The sequence below is a fragment of the Genypterus blacodes genome, unplaced genomic scaffold, assembly GCF_046128005.1.
Source record: "Genypterus blacodes isolate CSIRO-AG114 ecotype Tasmania unplaced genomic scaffold, CSIRO-AGI_Gbla_v1 ptg000030l_1, whole genome shotgun sequence".
In the NCBI taxonomy this organism is placed as follows: Eukaryota; Metazoa; Chordata; class Actinopteri; order Ophidiiformes; family Ophidiidae; genus Genypterus; species Genypterus blacodes.
Window position 1 is genome coordinate 3,201,252 of NW_027466843.1, and position 17,875 is coordinate 3,219,126.

General features: G+C 44.7%; 1 protein-coding gene across 1 annotated transcript; it reads right to left on the reverse strand.

Annotated features, from left to right (window-relative positions):
- Window positions 1–225: 225 nt before the first annotated feature.
- On the reverse strand, window positions 226–16,958 carry naa15b (N-alpha-acetyltransferase 15, NatA auxiliary subunit b). Its single transcript, XM_076145391.1, has 20 exons — window positions 16,785–16,958; window positions 12,522–12,606; window positions 12,298–12,402; window positions 10,658–10,815; window positions 9,997–10,131; window positions 9,343–9,496; window positions 8,047–8,166; window positions 7,861–7,956; window positions 7,270–7,376; window positions 6,976–7,048; window positions 6,597–6,766; window positions 6,339–6,491; window positions 5,611–5,739; window positions 5,298–5,511; window positions 4,866–5,059; window positions 4,662–4,770; window positions 3,553–3,651; window positions 3,292–3,435; window positions 2,797–2,894; window positions 226–2,711 (listed from the first exon to the last, which is right to left on the reverse strand). Exons 1-20 carry the CDS (start codon window positions 16,836–16,838, stop codon window positions 2,514–2,516), a joined length of 2,595 nt encoding a protein of 864 aa, XP_076001506.1. The 5' UTR covers window positions 16,839–16,958; the 3' UTR covers window positions 226–2,513.
- Window positions 16,959–17,875: the final 917 nt, after the last annotated feature.

Genomic DNA, 17,875 nt, shown 5'->3' on the forward strand with positions numbered 1-17,875 from the left:
GCTACATAAAAAACCCCCGACTTTATTCCATTGTATATTTTGAATTTGCCTCCTGACATAGACAACCGTTTAATTTTAAAACTTAAAAAGGAGAACAATTACTATGAAGTAGGGAAAACAACAATCCCCCCTCACTCATCTCAAAAAAATGAAGGATCTTTAGTTTTGTCAAGGTACATGCTCACAAGTGCCTGAAGACACAAACAGGGACATTTGGAGGAACAATAATGGACACAGTTGTTTATTTCAGTGACATATGAGATCTCTCCCGCTGTGGGCCAAAGACTCCAGCAGGAAACCCAGAGTGTGAACAGATGACAGATCCAATCTGAGCTACATACAGTTTAATGTGTGCCAATGGCAACTTCAAGGGTCAGATTCTGGTGGAACAAGTGGCAAAGTTGTACATTTTTTAAACATGTTTAACCTCTTCATCTCTGTCCTGTGATGACACGGTAACACAAATCAGTCGGATCCAGTTAGAGACAGTGAAGATGTCATTCCATCGGTTCTGATCAAAACAAAAAAGGACTTTTGTACTGGTTTGTGTTTTGGAACTTCATGGTGAACATTTATCTGAAAATGTTAAATGTTAAATTTGGACTGTTGGCTTTCTATCTGATCCACTTAGTGTGTGTGTGTGCGTGACAGATGGGTCAAATTGGACAACATGGTTTTAATTGTAACTGTTATTTGACATGATTGTAGAATTCTCTGTACAAGTTTCTCAAAAACAAATGATATATTTAAAAAATCTAAACGGAGCTTCAGTAACACCAAAAACCCCTTTTCATATATAAGAAAATTGGAGGGAAATTACTTAAATTAATCAAATCTCTGGCTTGGAGTTGGCTGTTAACAAAATTTGTGTTTCAACTTACAAACTGAATGCAATTTATATACAATAACTACAAATGAGGCCACAAATAGTTATGACAACCTCACTCATAATACTCAGAGGCTTAACTGATCCTAGTAGTAGTAGTAGTGATGCACAGGCAGCTTTGATGCTCGTGTCAGCTTTCCCTGACTGCTGGTACAGTGACAAGGAGCAAATCAGCAGAAAGTCGGAGCTACAGAGGGGCGGGGGAGGAGGGGGAGGGGAGATACACGAATATACAGATGCCAAAAAGTCGATCGTTTGTTTAGTTTGTTTTTAATACAAAAATCCAGAGATATCGTACATCACCATCTCAGATTTAATCTTTCACATTAGAACCCAAATTGGAGAGGAAAAGAGGGGGGGGGGAGAAAGGAGACAGAGAGAAAAAGTGGAACAGTGAAGTAAAACAAATGTGCGGTGCTCACAGTTGTCACTTGTGTCACCTCGGGGCCGTGGGCTTCGCTGCTGAACTTGACCTGCTCTGTGTGTGACGGGCGGAGGGGAGCACTCTGAAGGAGGATGTAGTGAAGGCTCATTGTCCACATCAACTCTCGCAGCCTGTGTGTGTTCCATGCAGACTAAACCATTTCTTAACAGCAACTTGGTCAAAAGCCTCAGTGCAACCCAATTCAGCCGCTCTAGCAATGGTGATCAGTAATAAGGGGTTTGTTGTTCCATTATGGACAGAAAAAGTGTGTGTATAGTATTGCTTAGGTTTATCAGAACGATGTAAAAAGTTTAGGGGGAAGCCGTGTATTTGGAACCGAGCACAAAATTAACTCTGTGCTGTGCTGCATTTAAGACACACAAGCTGATGCTCCAAGGTGCTCCATAACATACAGTATATTACATCTGCCAACGTTTGACCGGGAACCATTGGGAAAGTACAGCCAACACATGTTCAAAACTGTTCACGTGTGAAGCAACCTTCTCAGTGCTGTGCCGCTCCACTGTACCACCACATGTAGACCGGCGCTTTACGGCAGATACCTGTGGTCCTCAAGTGTCTACTTGGGGGAGGGGGGTCCATCTGCATCTTTCAATCGAGCTTCCTGCAGATCTGACAGAGACCAGATCCCGTCAGCTCACCTTCCCCGCTCCCCAGTGACAGTTAGGTCCTATGATCGTTTAATTTTGCTTTTCTTTTCTTTTTCTTTTTTTTTTTTAGAAATGAGGGAACGCAGTGTGTGTCAGAGCAGCACTGGATCACACTTGAGTGGTTGCTGTCACTGTTTGTCATGTTCTCCAAGGAAACCGACAGTCCATGTCCGTCCATCACAGTTTCTCCCAACAGTTTGCCAATAACAATTGTTTTTCATATTCAGTGTGGTTGTCAGAACTATTAAAAAAGTAAAATGGCCGTTTTGTCATCTTGCTCTTCCCCCTCCCCCCTCTTCCCCACGCACGTACACAACCACTCGCACATACAAACACACATGCTCACACACACACAGTCCTGATTTTCACCATGTGGGAGAGAGCCAAGCCATGCCAGGTCAGACCAAATTAAGTTGAGCCAAAGAACGGAACACCTTCCCCATGTATGGCTCTATAAAATGGCTGCCAGGCGTTCTACAAGGCTCCGTGCTAGGCCCAATTCCATTTCTCATCCACCGTTACTGCATCATGCTCACATCTCGTATGCCAGCTCCTCCGCTTCTGTGGACATGTCTCCGTTGGCGATCTTGGTGTTTTCCTCGTATCCGGGGGGCATGAAAGCTAATGTATAAGGGTAAAGCTTGTGACACTCGGCGCGGTACGACTCTGCTCGCTCCTTGAAGTCACCCAGTGCGCCGTTCCGGAGACTCTCCAGGACATCTGTACAGATCTGTAAAGAATTGTGCAGAAATGACATCAATGCCCTGTTATTTACCACTGCTATCTAAACATATCACATTTCCACGCAGGCGTACCTGTATGGTTCTATTGTTCAGTGACTCATCCATTGCAGTGGCCAGCTCCACTGCCTTTGTTTCCGTCGAAGAGTCCAGATACGCCATCATCTTAGCAGCTGTGGGAGGGAGAGTAGAGGAACCGTTGAGTTTGACTGAATATATACACGTGCAGCCGGGTGTGTGACATTGTGTGTGTTTGGTTTATCCAATAGAAGGAGAGTGATGCATGGGACATTTTGGTGCAATTGGAAGATGTGACTGCCCTCTGCTGGGCTTTAAGAAGACTGGACACACTGAGGTATATCATTATATAAGAAATAATATAATGAGAAATCACAACACTGTGCTTATAATTCATGCATGAGTATTACTACATTTCTCAAAAAAAATGTTCTTTTCAGATGATACTCATTTTTCAATTAAGTCAATTATCATATCAGCATTGTTGTGATGCCAAAACCAGAACATGTGGACATCACTCAGCCCTCCTGTGTGTGTGAGAAAGAGGCTTACCAGCCAGTCGGTGTGGTATGGAGTTGGAGTGCTTGGTGAGGTAGGCCTGGTTGAAGCTTTTAGCATTGCTGTCTCCAAACAGCCTGGTGATCTCCTGCTTCAGCACCGTCCGGACCACTTCAGGGAGCTCCTTACTCTCCGAGACTAAACAGAGAAGGTAGAGGGTGAGATGTGACAGCGAGAGGGAAGAACGATCACAAGGAACAGCCTTTTAGACAGCATTTTAGAACAGCCTGCAAGTAGGAATGAGGACCCTCTTACCTCCTTTGAAGAAGCGTACTAGACACTGGTGTAGCCATGGGTGGTCTGGATCTATGGCCAGTGCTCTCTTCACTGACTGGAGCATCAACAGGTATTTCTCTGAAGAGGAGAGACAGAACGTTAGGGAGGGAGAGGACCTGGAACAACATTCAGACTGGAGTTCAGTCACCAAGTTTTCATTCTACTCCTATTGCCGCAACAGTTGACTTGCTTTGACTTGTTGAGTGACCTTGATTTTGAGATTGTATATCAGATTGTAAACATTCCATTTGTTTAAATTTCTTGTAAGCAATCACAGCATGAATGCATTTCCTCACCTGGGGCCTCATTTATAACCTCTGAATACACACAGAACAGGGCTGGAAACTTGCATACCCCACTTAGTTGCAAATGTTGCAATTTCTGAAAACATTACGCTAAAAATGTGCACACAGGGGGGCAGTTATGGGTAGAATTGTGTAATTCCTGTAAAAAATTCAATATAAAAAGGAGGCCAATTCATCATTTGGATTCTGGCATATGTGTGTGTGTATATGTAAGCCGATGCCGCTGCGGTGAAGGTGCTGTGAAATAACATTTACAGCTAATTCACTGATCTCACTCTGCTTCCAAACCCTCAGAGCGCAGGGGCGAGGCACTGAGCTGCTGAAATGTTGCTATGATGTTATGAGACAAAACACAAACTCATAGGATGTGAATGTCAACAACTGGACTTGAACATCTTTGCGACACCGTGTAAGGTGGAAGAAGCTGTTGTGTTTGATAACCTACAATGGGTAACAATATAGCAGCAAAATGCTGAGCTGAAAGCTGGGGACAGAAACCTCCCACTGCTCCAGTTCTTTAGACGTTACATAAGCGCTGTTACATTTCCCACTCAGGAGACCAGCAGTGAAATATGCATCTGTGTTTGGAACTGAACCCCGCAAAGCATCGCCTGCCCTCCTGGCTGACTGACGCAAAGGCAGACGAGCAATTGCGAGTAGTAACGTCATCAATGCCAAGGAAGTCTGAATACAGCATGTACAGGTACATGTAAGGAGTGTGTCCACATGCCCAGAGTATTAATTAGAAAGTGGATTGAAGCAAATGAACGTGTGCATGCCAACCTTTCCTGAAGTAGATCTCAAAGGCTAGTAGGTGAGTGTCTATTTTGTCTTTGACCAGGTACTTGAGAGGCGTCAGGAACTTGACTGCTTCTTCTAGCGGACTTTCTACCTGTAAACCGGGAGAGGCGGGGAGAAAAAGGAAAAGTCATCACCACCTTAATCGTTAGCTTCCTTCATCCCTCGCTCCACTGTTCTCACTCTTACCTTGACCAGTTTGTCTGGAATGAGCTCCTCCTTTGGCCCGCCAATCTCCTCATCATCATCCTCCTTCTTCTTCTTCTGGTTCTTAAGCTGCTTCTCCTTCTCAGCATTTTTCTTCTCCTCCTCTAGCTGGGCCTTCTTCTGGGCTCTCCGTTGCTTGTTTCTGAGCTTCTTCAGCTCCTTGTCAGAGAGGGTAGCTGAAGAGGAGAGGAAGGGGAAGGTGATGAGGAGGGAGGCATGAAAAGTGGTATGAATAATGGATGATTGTTATGATTTCCTGTCTCATTTTCATCCACAGTGAAAGTCGTTTTGAAATGTAAACATTGTGTTTGCTGCAGATAAAATGCCAGGTTTGAGTGCGGCACTTCCCCTAGTCATCATCATCTACATGACTTCTATTCTCTGCACTGATGTTCCAAACGTTCTGCCCCTCACCAGTGTCGGCTTGCAGCTCCTTGCTGTCGTCGGTCAGGGGATTGTCATGGAGGCTAAGGTAGATCTGGATGGCAGAAATGGCGGCCTTGTAGTAGAAAGGATGCATTCGCAGCACGTCCTCCAGCTTCAGTAGGTCCACGTAGGAGCGTAGCGTCATCTTCCTCATGCAGTAGGTATGGAAATCAAATTGGTCGTCTGTGATGTCTACAAAATGCTGATGGGAGAGAGGCGAGAGGAGAGTGAGAAAGGAAGCCAGCAGCTAAATCCAAGTATCCAACAAAGTCATTTACAAAGGCAGACGGGACGAACTCACCCTCTCGATCTCATGACATTTCTTAAGGGCCTCCCCAAACTTGTTCATGGCCTTATAGGCGAGTGCACACTCTGTCTGGAACCACATACACTGCATTTCATTCAGGTTCTCCACTGCTGACGCTCCCTCCTAGAAAAATAAAGCCAAAACAAAAACAGAGTCAAGTAACTATATTTATAGAATGAAATCAAATAAAGATACAAATACTCAAACAAAGAAAAAGAATAAATCATTTCAGCAGCTTTGTAAAGGCCGCAGTGTGCTTCTTCCCCCAGCCCAGATGTGTAGGTACCTTTTCTGAATTCCACATCTGTGTATTTACGTAATGTCAACACAATTAATCATTTGAACGGGAGACGGCATAAACTAGCAGTGATTATTTGTCTTCTACGTGTTTTTGCAACATTTGCAGTTTGACATTCATTTCTCCGTGCAGAGCGCAGACAGAATGTTGTAATAGAAGAACTCCAGAGAAATGTAACCCTTCTTAAATTTGCAGAATGCCCAAAATAACCGGTGGAAAAGTGGTTTCCATTTCCGTTTAACCCCCTTGACCAGCGAGTCAGATGAAGCATATTGGAGTCTATAAACTGAGCTGAATCTGTTGTCCCATAGACACAACTACAAACACGCTGGAGGACTATTCTCTTTACTGCTCTCATTCTATTCTTTTTCTCAGCTTGTAAGATCTCAGTGTGTGCTTGTGTACACACACACAACATGCTCACCCGCGTGAACTTGGAGCACATCTCCTCTGCCTCTTTGACCATGCCAGCCTTCAGCATGTACTTGGCGCACTTGGAGTTGATAAATCTGTCAGCAGTGTCCAGAGCCTGAGCCTCATCCATCCACTGAGCCGCCTCTTTGATGTTTCCAGCATGCTGCAAGAGTGAAAAGGGTCAATACTGCCGTCAGTCAACAGCACAGCTATCCAGGACGATACTAGGTTACGTGCCAACAGATGTACTACTGCGCGGCAATGTTACCTTGTAAATCTTGGCCTTGATGAGGAAGAGTTCAATGAGCGTAGGAGTACTCTCGATGGCTGCGTTGATGTAATCCAGAGCCAGCGTCTGTTGGTCGATCATGTCGTAGTGCTGCGCAAGGAAGTACTGCACCCAGAGCAACGTGGTGGGCGGCTCCTCCTTCCCGTCATCTGTAACAGATTGTGTGCGTTACATCTTGAGGGTTGTGAATATATTTGCACGAGTGCGAGCGGGAAACACACATACGCACGCATGTGATACAATAAATGCTTCCTCAAATTAGGAATAGAACGTGCTGTGTTCATCAGTTTAAAAACGTGCACACTAAACTAACTGCACAACCGGTCAACAGTCAACCAAACACTGGACATTTACTCACCGTTCTGGCTGAACATTCGAGAGCTTCTTAATGAGGTTTCATAGCTGACGACCAACTCCTCTATTATTGCCACCTGCAGAGAGAACAGAGAGGAAGTTTATCCTCTCACATGCTGCATGACGTTTGGACAAATGAGAATTTTAAATCGGTTCATTATACTTCAATCTTTGCTTCAGTTGAACTTCATTATCAGTGGTAAACCGTGCAAGCTGGGTTAAAGTGGAAGTGAGAAAAAGGGGGGGGGATTTAGAGAGATTCAGATCAGACGACCGGAACTCCGTGAGGCGCCCTCACCTTTTCTTTATCATTGTACAGTGATTTGAGGGTGGTGAAGACGGGCGGACAGCCTTTACTGAAGTTCATCCTCAGATACCTGTCCAGACACTCCCGGAACCTCTCACCTGGAGCGCAGAGAGGGGAGATGGAAGACTTTTAATCAATTGTTCATCCATTTCCTTTCAGTCATTCAATATGGCAGATTATTGCGTCACATTGATTGACACATGCATAAGAAAGAGTTAAGATATCCATTATTTCTTCTAACTGAAAACCACCTCAATATTTAAAATTGACTTTGTTTAATGGCTTAAAATAAGACGTTTGTTACTACATCTGAAAACTTAGAAATAACTAAAGGAAAAATGTGCAGATTAAGTTGGACACATTATACGCCACTATCAGCAGAAAGTTAGAGCCTCAGACTCAGGACAAATACAGATCAAATATCAGAGTAGCTCCCCTGCAATGCTTCCATCAACCTTTTAGCCAAACTTCTGAACCTGAACAACAGACATTGATGTTCCATCGTGATGACATGGACAGAAATTAGATTTGAGGTTTTTCAAAGTTGACGTTTCAGGGGAAGAGACACATTACTGGCCGCACCAGAGAGGAAGTTGAGGGGCAGCCGGCGAGGGACCAGTCCTTTAGGAAACTTCTCCCAGGCGTCCTCGTAGATCTTCTGTCTCTCATCTCCGCTGCCTACAAAACAAAAACACAAGCACACCGTTATTCGTCTCAGATAATCAAGGAAAAGGATGATGCTGGTGTTTGAGATGGAACGTCTCATACTGGGTTTTAAGGCGTTCTCCAGGCCGCGGTAGTAGGACCAGTTCTCTGGGTTTCTCTCCTGCAGGCGACGGTAGACTTCTGTTGCTTCATCCAGACGCTCCAGCCTCAGGAACAACTCTCCTACAGAAACAAGACCAGGGGAGAGCGTCAGTGTCAGAATACATGTCAAAATAGTCACCAGAACTTCAAATTCAGTTGAAATGTAAAAATACTGTACAAGCTTACAGGTACTTGTGAACTGCACTCTTGCATTTGATCCAGAAGAACTAGTGTGTAAAGGTCTGTTGAGCATTCATATAAACACAAGTATAAACTAGAAGGACACTCGGAGCACATTACTCTGCTGAGGCCCAGTAGTTTTATGTTTCTATCCCCATTTGGTACTTCACTGTAACTCAATACATGTGACCCCTGTCTGAATGCATACTTCACAAGATCTGGATCCTTGTCTGGATCTGCACCCACATCACACCTATTGGGGTTTGTATGCCCATTTTGTTTGTTCAGATCGCTTCAAAGTTTCTTGTAAAATTAAAAATAAATGCCGGAACCCATTCCATCTCAATGGTAAAGAAAGATTCCTGGACCAGGAAGACCTTTAAAGTTTAATGTATACTTCCACGGACCATGCTCAACATGCCCACCAAGTGTCAAGCTCAGAACCTTTCAGTAGTCCTGCTGTCAAAACAAACGGACAAAAACCAAAAACACCAAGACGGATGAAAAGGTATCGTTCCCTCCTTGGTCGTGGCAACTTCAGCGTTTCGTGTGTGCACAAGGATACCCGCTGGGTTGTGTGTTGGAAAGAGCAGAGTGAGGGATCTCTTCATCTGTCACTGTGTGTGCCTGTTCTTAATTTGTGTTTTTCTCACCACATTGGTATGCACGGCTGACCAACACCGCATTCTTAATTACATTTGAATATGTAGAACTGGGAAACAAGATCACCAAGGAGAGATGTGATCTCTCTCATGAAAGGATAAGGCTAATGTCAGCATTTGAAGTTTTAAAAACTTATGTATGTCTTTTCTGGGCACAACCTGCGTGCGGTTCTCAACATGGGCTCACCATGTATGACCAGACTGTTTACTACGGATACTAAGTCATCATTCCTCACATTCCCCAGGTACACAATAGGGCTCCAAATGCAAACATCCCCATTAAACAGGGTTGTCGTGCTTCTGCTGTTTGCTCTTAGATATGATTCAACATGAGATGTGGCAAAGACAATGTGCTGTACGGCAAGAATGTTCAGGGTTATAACACATAAGCTGAGGCGGGAACTTATCCACCCACCTCGTGTCTCCTCCACAGCCAGTTTGTCACAGATTTGCTTCTCGTAGTTGGACAGATGTTCCAAGGCCTCCTTGTTCAGGCCTGCTTCCCTCAGCACCTGGTTCTGGTATAGCAGCAACTCGCTGTACTCGTAGTCCACTTTGTCTGGAGACGTCTGGACAAACCAACACACACAAACAGTCTGTATGAGCAGCAGCAAGAAACTATTTAAGTTATTAGACAGGCATCTGCTCTGCATTCTTTGCGCTGATGCGTATTTTGCTATTCACAGAAGCTTTCTGTGTTGCTTAGATGGCACAAATACAGGAAGCAGGCTGGTCTTATCAGGCCCCAGCCAGATAGAGAATAAGTATTCTATTGTAATTTTGACTGAGGCACACACAGACAGACACCACCCAAGTTTGGCCTGCAGAGGGAAAAGGGCTCAATGGTTGTAAAGCACAGACACAATGTACACCATGACAGACAGCTGAGTAGGAAAAGTGAGTTAATCCCGTTAGTCATCACACACTCCTCTCTGCAGCATGGCAATCTGCTCGCAAATGTTTCAGATTTTTTTTTTTCTACTTTGGCTCAGATCGGTTTCCGTGTTGTGACATAATACTGTGCCTGTACGCTACAAAACAGAAACACTAAGCTGCCATCATGCCCAACCTGTTGTGTTTTCCTGAACTCCTCAATGATCTTTGCAGCCATTTCGTAGTCTTCCAGGAGGTGATAGGCGATGGCATAGCCAATCCAGGAGGCCCGCTGAGCCGGACGCAGCTGCAACAGCTGATAACGGGTCTCCTTCAGGGAGAAGGAGTGAGAACACACATTGCTTCAGTCGTGTAATTATCAGAACCAACATGTCAAAATAGGGCTGAGCTTTGCCCGTGTTCCTGCTCTCTGATTCTCCAGGGTGAGCATCAAACAAGTGGACATGTTGTGCATTGCTGGAGACATTTATTCATACTTTACTCTTATTTCAAACTTCTCACTAAATAAGAACTAAATGCAAAGCTGTGTCCCAGGGGACCTGTCCCACATTGTGAAGACTAACTGCAACCTGATATTTGCTTGCCAATTCACTTTGTCCTCTCCAATCCACTGCCAAGCTTCAACCTGGACGACGGAGTGGAGAGTGGAGGATAAAAGTGTGAGTACTCTGGATGGTTCTATAAAAAGTAAACTAAAAAAAAATTCCACACTGTGTCTTGCAGCAGGGCACTGAGCTTCAACAGCATAACATGGTAATGACAATCCAGAAGCATTTTAGCGTAAGAATTAAAACTACATAGACCCCATCCTGCCCCTGTCCCCCATCAGTCCTCACCCTGTAGCCCTCCAGGTCCCGCATCTGGATCTGCAGCAGGGACAGATCCCGGAGGATCTGCAGGTTGTCCTTGTCCCACTTCAAAGCATTGCGGTAACACTTGATGGCTTCGTCGTACTTCTTGTCCGAGCGCTGCAGTAAGCCATATACGTGCCAGCCTGGGCCGCACAGAGGGTTAAGGAACGCAGCCAAAACTGTTCAACATAAGCCGATGATATCAAACTACTAAGAAGGAAGAAAATACTAATAAGTGTATCGGCGTACAGAGACAGGAGAGGCAGAATTCTGCTGTTATATAACAATATCATAAACTGTTCATGTTGATGATTACATTTAAGTAAATCTGCCTACATGTTTGCATACTTTGGGTGGGCTTCCTACCTTTTTTGTTTCTCTCCCGTGACTCCCCCCCCCCCCCCTTTTCTTTCTCTCACTACAGCCCAGGATCATCGCACTCACAACACTGATGCCATCTTAAACTGATTACATTGTGTCATTTCAACATATCCTTTGCTGGCTGTGGTTAGCTGCTGTCGCTCTGTTTGTCATCCCATTAACATGGACATTACAAAGCCTGGCTCTTTTATGGTTCTAGTTCTCTTACTTTCTCTTTGATTCTCTATTTCTTTCCCTTTCTTTCTCATTTCTCCCCCTCTCTCTGTATAAAAAAAACCCCCATCTCATATTTGCATACGGCCATACCGCCCTGAACACACCTACTCCTGCAAATGCCCTTGATCAGCCTAAGACCTGACATTGGTCCCCTGGTGCTGCGTTGTGGCTGCCCATTTTTCCTCATAGTGAAGATTAGCTAAATTCAGAGAACCTTTTAAACAACGACAATAAATCTCTTCTTCTTCTTTGACAACCACTGCCCACTTGGTTTTTAATAATTAGCTTTTTACCAAGCTATTAACATGCTAGTTGGCTGCCAGAGGACTGTTATCAACACGTTCTGACAGTTCAAACAAAAGATCAAAGAGTAAACCAGGGAAGAATGGATAATGTGACCATGAATTAAGATTAGGACATTTTGTTGTGTTATTACTTGGGTTACTGCTGAAGCAACCATTTAAGATTTTGGGCAGATCCAGCAATATTAGTACCAGATCCCTTGAGGGAGAGTTTTCTTTACCCACCAGCTGGCCTGGGAGCAGATGGGCTTTGCCTCTGGATACATTAAAAACACACTACATATGGGAGAGCGTTTTACCAAATATAAATAACTGCCTGGTGAAACTCAGCTGTTATAGTTGTTGAATAGGGTTTAACCATTATCAGCAGGTTCAATAGTGAAGTACAATAATAATGAGTATAAGCTGTTGCTAAAAAACAAAGAGCAAGCAGCTGACGTGTGCTGTCTGCTCACAGATATGTTGACTTCAGGAGGGCTTAGGCTGTGAAAGCACTTTCCTGCTGAATGTGCAGAAAGGAAGAAAGAGATCGATGGAAGGAAGAAGAGGAGCGGAGCGGTATTCTACATAGACAGGAGGTCTGCACAATGTCTCACACATAGGCAATAACACCAAGTCCAAGGTGACACTGACCTTCCATATTTCACATAAATAATGTATATATGTGCATTAGCATATTTGCACAAATAAAGTCTTGTCTTACAGCACGCAGACACATGAGGATACAGACGTGGCTCTTGAGGTCGTTGCGCAAGCCTCTTCTCACCAGGTCGTAAGCTTCTTCTTTCTTACCCAGACAGTTCAGGGTTAAGCCCTTCATGGCCAGGGTCTCTGCAGGGACACGGGAGACAATGAGAAATACATTCCTGCACACGCAATTAAGCCTAAATCACGCAAACCCCCCCCCTCCCGTGTCGTCATCCCTCACACGTCCAGACACATTTGCTTACCTCCATGCTCTGCAAACTTGGGGTTGGACAGGATTTGTTTGCAGAACTTCAGCCCATTTCTGTACTGTTTGTGTTCATAACATCGCTGTGGAAGGAGGGGGAGAATAATTACATGGTGAGAATTGAACAACGGTGAGAGAAAAGAGCAAGACAATGAGGGCATCTCCATGCGATTACTGACAGGTGAACATCATAACAGTTTGCCCAAAAGTCATACTAGGGTGTGCCATTACCCAATAAATATCGCCAGCAAAGATAGTGTGTGCGTGTGCGCGCTACACAGAGACAGGGAAGATGTCAGTTAGCACATGGTTTTTCATCAGGATGCTGCAGACTTTACTAATGGCAATAAAGGTTGATGTCACCTTCTCTTAGGGTGCCAAGGTCGAATGTGAAGTGACAAGTAAGACAGCGTCAAACTAAGTGGTAGAATGAGTCACAGGACAGAAGTAATGGGCTCATCTCCCTTCAGTAAGTGTCAGCTGCACGGTGCATCTTTATCTTCTGTCATCTGTGGGTGAATGTTGCATGTAAGGGACAGTCTGAAACCAAGTGCTTGTGCCAGTGCAACGTAGATGTTTGAGTGAGAGAAGGCCACCTGCCCAGGGGTGTAATGGACAAAGGGACACCAATCTGGACACACATTAAGACATGCACATACACACAGAGCCAGACGCAGTACTCGCGTCCGGGGCACAACCTTGTCACAATGTATCCTCTCACAGAACCATCAGATTAATTAATGCAATCATCTCCATGTGCAAAACCTGAGCAATACAGCAGCTCTGTATGAAGCCAGAGCCACGGCAGAATGGGGAGCAGTCACTGAACGTGCACTCAATAGCTTTCATCAGCTATGAACTTGGAGATCCTTATTTCCATCATTCCTGTTATTACTAGATCAAATATTTGTCATTCAAGTTTTATCACAGCTGAACTAACTACGAGGGAACAAAGCCAGAGACACTGACCCAGCAAACTGAGACTTTGAGCACGGAAAACTACTATTTTGTTACACAACAACTTGATATTGTTGATAGATTTAATGGTTGGTCCATGCAGGGCAGTGCCGCCTCCAAGTCTCTATCATTCACTACCCCCAGACACCCGAGCATAGATTTAGGCATTGTGGAGATCTTTAATTACACCTCCTGTCCCTTTGGAGGGGAAAGCTGCCCTCTGCTTTGTGCTCAAACCTGCAGAGCTGAAAAATCAAACACTGCTAGAGTTAAAGACGCATGTTTAGACATTTTATCTTTATGAGGGGAATTTCAAAGCTGTCTGACTGAAACAACACACTGTCAACAGTTCAGATCAGATCATCTACAGTCAAACATTTCTCTCATTTAATTTTCTACACACCATTTCTATACAAGAATGCAACAAGTCTTTTAGTTTTAAAAAGAGAAACAGGCCGACCTGATGAAAAAACAAAAGCGTCCTACAAAAGATGCAATTAGCGAGTAAATATTTTGGTTTAGCAGCGTGTTCATTTCATGCACAGGTTGCAATAGACAATAAAAACCTTCCTTTGGCCAAACCAAAGTCTACTCTATCAAGTTTGACACCTCTGACATACAACAGTTGGAAACACAAGTGCTGAGTGACAAGAGAATGAATGGCCTGTCAGCAATGTTTACCACAAGTGCCAAATGAAAAGGCCACACATACTCTGCATTATACCCGCACACACACACACACACACATACATTGAGTGTAAACTTGGCAACATCATAACCACTAGCTGTACTTATCCAGCATGTTCTGTACCACCCCAAAATAACTTGCCCCCCGAGTTGGGGAGAGTTGAATGGTCCGTCAGAGCGGTGGCTTTCAGCTGCGGAACACGCTGGAAGCAACTGGGGCAGCAACCAGTAAGTTCAGGGGAATCAAACAGATGATGTGATCTACTGCACTGGGATTGGGGAGGATTAACACCTTTTAATGGACTGTAAGGAGTGCCCAAACCCTCGCTGAGTGATTACAACGTCTTTACAGTCGACGTGTGTTCTCTGTTACCAAGGTTATTAAAGATAACAGAGGGGAAGAATAAAACTGAATTCTGCACGTATACATTTGCAACACTCCTCCAGAGAGAGCTGCAATTGATACACAGGTTTTGTTCATGCTGGGATGAAGAGAGGCTGTCTAAATTCTGCCAACTTTAACAGCTCCATGCAAAGACTCCTCTCGCCAGGTAGGTACTTCATTACACAAAACACTGAAAGAAACAATGCAATGAACGGTGCAATTCTGTGCCTTCATTCTGGAACAGTGGCCAAAAAAAAAAAAAAGTAGGATAATGAAGGATAACGTGAACATCCCAACTGCGCCTAATGACAGAACTGTGACACAAAATGTTCAATATTTCTGAAGAGAATGTGCAGGTAGGAACTCAGACTAACATTAAACTCTCGCCTGTTTCACTCCATCCCAGCTTGTTGAGCTCGTGTGTTAAGAAATTGAATTTTGGTTTGTGGGGTCTTACACAGATAAGAGTGGCGTTCATCTCGCCCAACTAATAACACATTTGTGCAACCAGTCTATGAAAGCAAACTTTAGATTCTCAATATCATATTCCTACTACACAAAGATCAATCTTGACAATGTTAACTGATTTACGAATGAGTCCAGAAACTGTTTGAAAAAAAGAAAAGTGTCCCTAACAAAGTTGCCAGAGCCCCGGGTACTGCCATGTTCTCCTTTTCTTCAAAACATCCAAACAGGGAAAAGTTTAAAATCTATGTGAAGTAGCACAGATCAGATACCTGTAGAATTCGAATGGCTGGAAAAAGCAGATGTTTGATACCCGCATATCTTCAGTTACTGAAAATTAACTTCTAACTACATCAACCGACAAATCTAATCGTTTCACATCTAATCTCACCTGGCCCTTATTAACAACAAGCTGGTGTGTGTCTGCTATTCTGCATCAATTTTGAAACTGGCTGCTCTAAGACATTATGCTGTTTTAACACTTCAGAGTGCAGACACACAAGCAGATTTAAAGATTATTAACTCCCCTGTGATGTTGGCCCTTAACTTTTCCAACATGAGCCTCACCTCACAGATTTGTTTGCCCTGCCTGAGGTGGAGCTGGGTGCCAGCTCTCTGACAATGTGCTGATAAACATCCACTAAGTCCCAACAGAGCCCTGGCCTTTCAGAACAATGCTGTTTCCCCCGGACCAGTGTGCGCTTTAAACTCCAATGTACTCCACATCATTCCTGGAAAAGCGTGCGGACGCTCATGTAGACATGTTTAGCAACACAACACACTTGCAGCCAGCAGCGTGGGAGATGAAAACTGTTCAATCTGCCCCGTGGACAGAGACCGGCAGACGGGCAGACAGACATCCATCAGCAGTGAGGAGTAGTCTTCCTCCACACCTGTTCGATCATTCCTCTGACATTAAATAGTACCCAGCCGAGGGGACCTAAACATGGAAGCAGGGCTGGGTGGTAGCTACTGTACCTGCCAGTGCAGAGCAGGCCCGGAGCTGCCGACTGGCTGACGGATCTGCTGACCCGGTCGCACCGGTCCTTTGTCACTTTTCCTCTCATATCAACAAGCATGAACCACTCCAGACTCGGCCGGTGTTGGCGATGCGCGCAGGCCCCGTTTCTCACACAGGCAGGGCGCGTTTGACAAGCAGCTAATGTCTGCCAACGGCTTCACCCTGATATCCACTAGGTAGCCAACTTCGGCGGATTAGCTAACGTCAAAAAGAAAGCCAGCGGACAAAGCTGTTAACGCGGGGGTCACATCAGACACAAATGTCCCGATAGCTTTTACAAACAACACAAACACACTCAAATTTAAAAGAGCCATCTACGGTCACCAACTCTGGCAGCTAACGTGCATGTGAGCCTACAGGCCAGCGTGCGAGCTAACATCGTGTAAGCGAGATGTTGTGTTTGACAAGATGGGGCCTAACGTAACTAACGTCAGACTCTAGCAGGCTCAAATATAAACCGGTGTGCTTTTACCGTCTTTTACCCCAAACGAAAAAGCGAAATTAACGTAACTGCAGACCGAATAAGAACAAAGACACGTACAACCACCCTGGCTGTGCGTTAGCATTACAGTGACAGCGCATATCAGGCCGGTGAGCTGACCCATTGAATGATGCCATTTTGCTAACGGGTTGAAGCTAAAGCTAAGAGCCGAGACACGGGGAGCCGCGGACCGGAGCTTTAAACGCGACAGCTGCCGGCTCCGGTCAAACGGAAAAGCTTCAACTGCGCTTCGGCGTTAACTCACCAGGATCCTCTTGAACAGAGCGTTCTCTTTCGGCGGCAAAGTAACTGTCGGCATGGTTGCGGTAGGGATCGCCGTGCTCCTCGCCCTCAGCACATGTAGCTAAAGTTAGCCCGGGTAGTGAGTTGAATGATGCGGAGAGCCTGGCCCTGGTCCGCCTTGTTCCGCTCGATTGCTCCGTTTTCTCTCCCTCGCGCACTTCCTGCTCACGTGAAGGAAGGAACGCCGCGCGCGGTTCAAAATGGCCGAGACTGTTTCTCTCCGATGACAGCTGGAAAGGAAACATGGTTGACATTAAAATTAAATTAAATAACAACGGCGCCTCTTTTGATAGCGAAACTTTTTAAAAAAAAACATTTTTCTATTTTTTATTTTTTAACTGAAATGTAGTAGTCGTACTGTAATTGTTCAAAGAATGCGAATTACTTTTTCAGCCACTACACAAAGCACATTTAAGAGATATAAAACAACTAATAAGCAGCCTACGAAATTGGCACTTTTTGTAAATAAAACCTGTTGAACATTAGGTCTTCTAGTTTTGGTACTTGTTATGTTTGCTTTGCTGTCTTTCTGTTACACTATAACTTTAACAGGTGTGCATTTCTGTTTTGTAATGGAGTCTGGGTTGGTGAGTTCATGGTCACACTGGAACCTCTGACATTTGAGACTTCAGAGTGAGCAAAACATATGCGCAATCATGAAACTGAGACCAAACACGGGCGGTACCTTCATCTCCCAAACCTGACCTAAAGCTTGACTGCACACATAGAGAGCTGAACCCACAGAAAATGTTGTAATCTAACCCATGGCCCATATTTCGGTTATTAAACACGATAACATCATAAATCAAACATCATTATTCGTTTTATGTGTTTGCTTACTTGCTTGTGTTGGCACTTTAGGCCAGATGATGGAAGTTCTCTCACCTCAGCACGGTGACCTGGCACAGTGTGACCACATGCGTCCCCTTTGAGAGCCATGTCGTTCTGTAACCATCCAGCTGTCTCTCAGGTTGTGTTGTGAACGCGGAGCCATCACAGACACATTAGAAAGCTGCTTCCAACGTAGCCACAAAGAAGTTCACCTGGAGGGGA

Excerpts from the sequence above, each read along its gene's own strand:
- naa15b (XM_076145391.1), bottom strand. The coding sequence starts at position 16,838 with ATGCCGACAGTTACTTTGCCGCCGAAAGAGAACGCTCTGTTCAAGAGG. Across the intron at positions 5,060-5,297 it reads GGAGCTGCAAGCCGACACTG|CTACCCTCTCTGACAAGGAG; the intron begins GTGAGGGGCAGA and ends TCTCCTCTTCAG. Across the intron at positions 3,652-4,661 it reads TGAGATCTACTTCAGGAAAG|AGAAATACCTGTTGATGCTC; the intron begins GTTGGCATGCAC and ends TCTCCTCTTCAG.